The 7,522-nt window shown below is 46.9% G+C and overlaps 1 protein-coding gene across 1 annotated transcript; it reads right to left on the bottom strand.

The window, feature by feature from the left end:
- Positions 1-3,759: 3,759 nt before the first annotated feature.
- Positions 3,760-5,292, bottom strand: GPR101 (G protein-coupled receptor 101). Its single transcript, XM_010389523.2, has one exon. It carries the CDS (start codon positions 5,290-5,292, stop codon positions 3,760-3,762), a length of 1,533 nt encoding a protein of 510 aa, XP_010387825.1.
- Positions 5,293-7,522: the final 2,230 nt, after the last annotated feature.

Raw genomic sequence — 7,522 nt, 5'->3', positions numbered from 1 at the left:
TCCAAATGATGTGCTTCAGACACTTTTAAAAGCTTTTTGGCAAAGTCTAAGTAAGCCTAGTTTAATCATGTAAATTATCCTTCAGGTAGTATGAAAAAATCTTTTTGAAGTAACTTTACCTGGCTTAATTGATTAATTATGTATAAAATAAGGCAATGTTAGGCATCTTATAATTTTGTAGGTAAAAGATTTTTTAGTGTTTTATTTTTGCTGAAATAATTGGACAGTATCTACAGGATTGACTATTCCCCCACTGATGCGTAATATCGGGTGCTTTTTTGGTAAAAAATGAGGCGCCTACCTTCTACTAAATAATAACTGGCACTTTTCCTTACCTGTTGAATTTGAAGTAGGTATCCCGTCATCTCTAAATTGGTGTGGAGTTGGGTAGGAGACAGAAAAATACCTTTCACTGCTGGTCACTCCTATGGCTCACTTCTCTCCTTCCCTGCTTCCACAGGCCCCCAGGTCCCTGTGAATCTGTCAGCTCTGGGTTGGGAAGGGATGAATGGGGAGTAGGTGAACATGCAGAGCTTCAAGCATGGACTATTCCTGAAGGGCCAGTGCAGCAGAGGGAGAGGGAGTGAGGCAGGTGAAGGCAGTGGGCTGATGGCAAGAGGTAGGCAGGGAGCTGGAAGTGCAGAGGCCTTCTAAGCAGCTGGTACTTGTGGTGTCTCAGAGAAGAGGGATCCTAGCATCATAGAAATCATGGAAGCCCAGGGCTTGCTCCTTATTACTGCCTTCCCAAGCTTGTGGAAATTGGTGTGTTAGTCAAAGCACCTGCGACTTCTTGGCAAACTAGATGCTCTATTATTCGTAAATAAGGAAAATCATTAAATTTAAAATCACATCATTTCATAGTCTGGTTTGTCTGGCCCCTGTACTTTAATGGGATTTTTTTTTTTTTTTTTTTTTTACTGCACATATGAAGTGGCCTTGGCAAAAGAATACATCCTTTAAAAACATTCAGGGAAAGCTATTGCACATGAGGATCTGTGAGGCTAATGATGACTTTTTTTGTGTGCTTTCAGATTTTCAAATGACAAAACAGTATGTGCAGTAAAACCTCATTAAGTTGATAGTGCTTTATTCAAAATAGCAAAAAATTTCAAGTACTTGCTATCTCCAAGCTAACCATGGGCCTTACTGTTCATTTAGAAGAAAATGTCATCAAAGCAGAATACTCTTAATTAAAAGGTCCTCTTTTCCAGATTCATATTTTCAAAAGGTCTTCACTTTTGAGGATCCAATTTACCAAAATAATGGACAATGACTAAAATACGGAAAAGAGGAACTTCAAAAAGGAAATCAGGGAATCTCGGTGCCCTTGAGAATGCTGTGTGTGCTGTTAAATGGACTTACCATACTTGTACAGGTTGTGGTTCCATTTTGATTTGGGATTTTGGCAAACAATTTTCTCTGATACACTTTGAAGGGGGTGAACTTTAAAAATAAAACAAGAAGTTCAGTTTTAACACAATGTTTGGAGACACTTATGTTTGAAATCCTGTTTCCTACCCAAGTAAGCATTTCTACTCAAAGGATAAGCTATAGCTACCTTGAACTCCTTTGACCATTTGAACAGACCGCAAGGCACTACCCCTCCCCCATAGGAAGATTGATCACATAGGCCATTTCTTTACCCAGATATCCTTTAAGGACAGGTCAATACAAGAGTTTGGTGATAAATTGGTAGAAAAAATTTATGACTGTTAATTCACTTTATGCATTTTGATAGAAAAATAAATGATAGTGTAAGGGTAAACTTCAGCCCCCATGCCTTGTCTGATTAACTACAAGTTCCAAATTAATGGAGTTGGAATTAATAAGGTTATCGTGGTATTTTTATTTGAAGGGTCAGCTCTATATTATTTGTTTCTATTCCCTCTCCTTTCCTAAATTCTGAACATGGCAATCCCAAATTCCCATGCAGAGTTATCCACAGTCCAAATACATTGCTGTTTACCTCTCCCCCTTGAGAAGTTCATGTTGAAATCTGTGAGGAGGAAGAGATAAAAAATATAAATGAGCTGGGCATTTATTTAAATGAAATGAGTTCTAATAAAGGCATGACAATCACACAAGAATGAGGTTAAACTCTGAAGATGGTCATCTTACATCATACAACTACCTGATTCACCATTTTCAACCAAACACTCCCTCCACCCATATTGACAGTGGATTTCTGCATGAACAGTTGGTTGACTTTAGAGTTGCTTTAACTTGTTCTATAGGAGGAAAAAAAACACTAGCTTGACTTTTTTTTTTGGTTCCATGTTACTTGGTCACATACATACGGCCCATGCCCTCAGAGATATGTACGTATATCCCTGTCCAAAGTTATTTTGCAGTTTGGAATTTGAGGAATATTCCTGTGAATTGACCCTAGGGATAATTTAGATATTGTTAAAGTTTTCCCAAAGTGATTTATTTCAACAGCATTAATTAGGATATGTCTGACCTGAATGCTTTGATTTTAGGACTGTTTGGAATAGATTAGATGTTTTCCAGGTATTGTGAAACCATCCTCTTTGTCATTTCTGACTCTCTGATATTTCTCTCTCACATCTACAGAGAGCTTAAAAGCTTTAAAGAGAGCCACAAGTGGAAAAGACACATGGGTGTGCCTGAAGGAAGAAAAATGTTCATTCTGCCTTCCTTGCTCCCCATGTGGAGATCACATTTATTGTCTATGATCTCATGGACACAAAATATATTTCTGATGAACAAATCGTTCCTCAGTGACATTATGAATTTTGTAGGATTTAGGCCACTTTTAGTTGAATTTCTTTTTTTCTATAAATACTGTTTGAATAAAAAAGGCTTATTTGACAAAAACAAACCAAAAGAAAACACAAGGTTGGCAGAGATCTGAAGAATTCCTACCAGCATCTCAATTCAGTCACATAAGGGAAGTTGTAAAACAGTTGCATGATTTTTGGCCCACTATTATTCAAACAGGAGACAGAAAATATTTGTGTCAATTGGCAATTTACACTTAATGACCTTAGTCCCAGCCCATGCATAAACCCAAGATTTTATATAAAAAAAAAAAAGTCAACTGTTTAGCCCCCCGAATGTGTGTTATTTCTCGATCTTTTCCCTTGGACTAGCTTCCCATTTCATACATGTCCTTCTACTTTTCTGGATCCTTTTACGGGATCTAGAAACATTCTTGAGATTCTAACTGCAGGAGGCCCTTTGTTTTAGTTCGCATAACAGTCTTTGCACCCGGCTGTGGGGCTGTTCAGTTCAGAATTTGGCTCGTATGTTGATCAGTCCATTAGGTTCTGTTTCTTGGGCTCCATGAATGATTTGGTCCATTGCTTTTCTTTCAGTTGAACATAAGCTGTAGCTCTGGCCCATGAGCTCCCGACCCAAGGGCCGAAAAGTCCTTAAGTTCACAAGCATCATCTTCCCTTTCCTTCAGAGCTAAAGTTGGCATGTTGTAGCTCTGGAAAGACAGAACACCAAGTACAGGTCCAAAACGGATAGCCCTTGTTGCTTTAAGAAATTTAGAGCCTAATAATCTTTGGGGGGAAAATTTCAGTCAGAATCCTCAAGTCCATGCTTTTAAGGAAAGACCCCAGTTCCTGCCTCTTCTATGTATTTATCTACCTCGTGGTGAAGAGCATGTGTGTGCAACACCTTTGCCTGAAATGGTATGGTTTGGCATTAATGGATTGTGGGTCCATTGAAAAGAAATCTGCTCTTGTTTCTCGTGTTACGGACAGTTCAAGGTTTGCCTTAGAACTAACTTCAAGGAAAAGCAGCAGAATCGTAGGAAGGGACAATCTTGCCTTCAGTCCCACCCTCTGTGCCGGCTTCGGTTCCGGGCAGGTCTGGGTGGCTATCTTCTTTCGGGGGCTTTTCCTTGCAGAAGAACTTCTTCAGCATATCCTGGATTTCCTTCTTAATGGTCTTGTGCATGTAGCCATAGATGTAGGGGTGGATGCAGCACTGCAGGAAGAAAAGCCAGATGATTACGGTGATCACCCACTGGGGTACCTTGGTTTCGACATCCACCCACACAGCCAAGACTGCTAAAAAGCAGTAGGGCCCCAGGGATAGCACATAGGAGAAAATGATGATGAAGATCACTTTAGCAGCTTTGCACTGGTAGCACCTGGGCAGAGGAGGGTCGCTGTTGCTGTTACGACGACTGGGTGGGAGGCTCTCCGGGATGTTCACTGCCTCCACATCATCCTCACTGAAATTGATGTCGTCTTCACCAAACTCCATGTCGTACTCACCCAAGTCAATGCTGCACTGGTTGACCTCTGTGCCACCCTTGTCTGCCTTCATGCTGTTCTCAACTTTGGTGCCGCTTTCCTTACCATCCACGCTGCCGTCGCTGGCCACCGTGCCGCTCTCTTTGACCTCCTCGCTGTCCCTGGCCTCTGCACTACCCTCACTGGTCCCCGTGCTTCCTTCCTTGGCCTTCAGGCTGCCGTCCTTGACTTCCATTCTGCCCTCTTTGGCCTTGACCTCACCTTCATGCTGGCAGCGAAACTCACTCTCATCCTGGAACTCCTCCTTCTCTGCTCCCTGTTCATCCTCATTCTCCACACAGTCCTTGACTCGCACTTCCAAGCTGTGTCTCTTGACATTGTACAGCAGAGCATGCTGCCTCCGGGCTGCACCGAACACGACGGAGTAGCAGGCAATCATGACAATCAGTGGAATAACGATGAAGGACACCACGCTGAGAATAGTGTAGCTGGGGCTGGACCCCCAGATCATGGAGCAGAGGGCATTGCGCTCATCAAAGGCAGCCTGGCCCCAGCCGTAGAGTGGAGGAGTGCTCTGCAGGATGGCCACAATCCAGGTGCCATAGAGGAGCAAGTAACCACGGCGCTGGGTCATCTTGGACGGGTAGGAGAGAGGGTGGATAATGGACATGTAGCGATCCACTGACACCACGACAATGGTGTTGACGCTGGCGAAGGCGAACAGGTGGGTGAGGCTAACCAGGGCCGTGCAGAAGTGGCTGTTGAGGGGCCAGAAGAGAGGCACAGAAGTGGCTACCACCCAGGGTGCCACGAGCGAAACCTGCAGCAGGTCGGTGACGAGGAGGTTAAAGATAAAACGGTTGGTCACCTGCAGCAGCTGCGGTTTGCGCTGCAACACTAGCGCCAGCACTATGTTGCCGACGAAAGAGGCAGCGAGGAAGATAACCAGCACGGTTGAGCGGATGATGCCGTGAGCCAGGCTGATGGGCATTTTGGAGAGGGGCATGCACGTGTGGCTGCTGTTACTCTCGCGCGTGCTGTTGGTGCAGGTGGATGTCATGGCAACAGCCAGAGGGCGTGAGACAGGGTGCAGGCTCAGCGCCGGCACTGGTGGGTGGCAAAGGGGTGCACAGACCGCACTCAGTGCCTATGCTGGTGACAAAAGAAACACGCAGGAAGGGTTAGTCACCCGTCAAGGGGAGAAGCCTCCGCGCCCAGCAAGGGCGCTGCAGGACCCGCTACCCCGGGTTCCCGCACAACCCCATCCCCAGTACAGGCAGCTTCTATGGCTCCTTTCCGCACTCTTCAGATCTGTCTGCCTGTCTCTCTCCGGGGCTCTGATTTTCTCTCATCTGTTTCTCCTGCTGGCGCGTGCGTGCGCGCGCTTTCTCTGCTTGTCTCTCACGCTGTCTCTGGCTCCCGGGAGTTTTGGTCGCTAGCGCTAGCGCATGCGCGTGCGCTCTCTGTTTCTGTCTGTTTACCATAGTCAGTTTCTGTCTCTCTCCAGTGTCTCTCGCTAGCGCACTTTTTTTTCCTGTATCTCTCGGGGTGTGTGTCTCTATGTGTCTCACCGTTTCCTGATTCTTTCTCATCTTTGTCTCTCACTCATGTCTGTCTCTGTTTCTCCGTCTCTCGATAGCACGTGCATGCTGTCTCTTTCCTTTCTGTTACTCCCATTTCTCTCTTCCACTCTGTCTCTCGGTCTGTCTGTGTGTGTCTCTTTTGCTAGCGCACTTTCTCTGCAGCGCTCGCGTTCTCGTTCCCTATCTTTCTCACAGTCTTGCCCTTGTCTCTCCCTCAGTCTCTTTCTGATCAGTTCTGTCTCTCTGTGTCTCTGCTTGTCACTGTGTTGCTGGCTAGTTGGTGTGTGTCTCCGTCTTTCCCTAATGCTCTCTTGTCTTTTCATTTCTCTCTATTTCCCTAGCAGTTCATCTTTGTGGGTCCCTAGCGCACCTGTTCAATGTCGCCCTCTGTGTCTCTGCCCTCTCCGTGTCTCTCCAACTCTCTTGTTTCCGCGTCTCCCTCGGATTCTCTAGGTGTCTCCTTCTATCTCTCCCTGGCACGTGTGCGCTTGCTCTGTCTTTCTCAGACCCTCTTGTCTCTGTGTCTCTCCATGTGGTTTCTGTCTCTCCCTGCCTAAATTCTCTCTGCATTGCTCTGCCTCTCTCTCCATTGATTTCTAACACTCTGCTGCTTGTCTCACCTGTCTCTCAAGCTATCTCTTTAGTGTGTGCACTCTCTAGTTGGTTTCTCTGTCCTTCACTTTCCTGTCACCCCAGAACTCTGGCTAAACACTTGCTTTATATCTTTGAGTGTGTGCGCATCTCTATTTCTCTACATCTTTTTCTCACGGCCCCTCACCTCGGTTTTTCTCTGGCTGAATCTCTGTCTCTTTGGATCTCTGTCTCCCTGTAGACTTTATTTTGCCGTGGAAACCACCTGCCGCCCTGGCCACCGCGGACTTTGGCTTATAAAACCCTTAGTTTCTCAGCAGTGCAATGGCGACTAGAAAATGCAGGGAGGATGCCTATTGAGTTCCCCTACCCTCACCCTCCACATCCCCATCCCCATCCCCAATTCAGCATCCTCTTTGCTTTCTCCGGTCTGCTCGGTATTGGTGGCAGCCGAGGGGAGTGGGGGGAGGAGCTGGGGAGAAAGGGAAAAGAGGCAGGGGTGCAGGGTGGTGGGGAGAGTCAGAAAGGCTGGGACAGAGAGATTGAGAGGCAGAGAGACAAAAAGAAAATCAGACAGCGAAAGAATGAGATACATACAGAGAGACAGAGAGAAAGTGAGCAACAGAGAGGGAGAGAGACAGAAAGAAAAAAGAAGAAATGGGAGCGTGAGAGTGAGAGAGAATGAGAGAGCAAGACAGACTGGGAGAGACGCAGACAGAAAAAGCAAAAAAGAGAATAAGAAAAGAGAACAAGCTGAGGAAGAGGGAAAGGATGAGGAAAAAACGAGAGAATGGGGAGGGATGGGGGGAAGAACGCACGAGAAAAAGTGCGAGGGAAAACGCGAGGGCGGGAGGATGGCTAGGGAAAGGCGAGAAGGGGCCGCACCGCGGGCCACCACGCCTGGTTACTCAGCAGCCGTCGGGCCGCTGCAGAGGGGGCGTCGTGGGATCCCAGGCTAGGGGCCCTGCCGGGTGCTGGGGGCCACGGAGCCCGGAGTAGGGCCGGGCCGCTTACCTGTTGCTGCTGCGGACGTGGCGTCGCTGGCGCCGCGTGCGGGTCCTTCGGGGCTCCCCGCGCTTGTCCCGGCCGCCTCTCGGGGCGCGGGCGGCTGCGAGC

This window comes from Rhinopithecus roxellana, chromosome 7, assembly GCF_007565055.1.
Source record: "Rhinopithecus roxellana isolate Shanxi Qingling chromosome 7, ASM756505v1, whole genome shotgun sequence".
In the NCBI taxonomy this organism is placed as follows: Eukaryota; Metazoa; Chordata; class Mammalia; order Primates; family Cercopithecidae; genus Rhinopithecus; species Rhinopithecus roxellana.
Note: the sequence above shows the minus strand (reverse complement) of the source record. Positions and strands in the feature narration are given on the sequence as shown.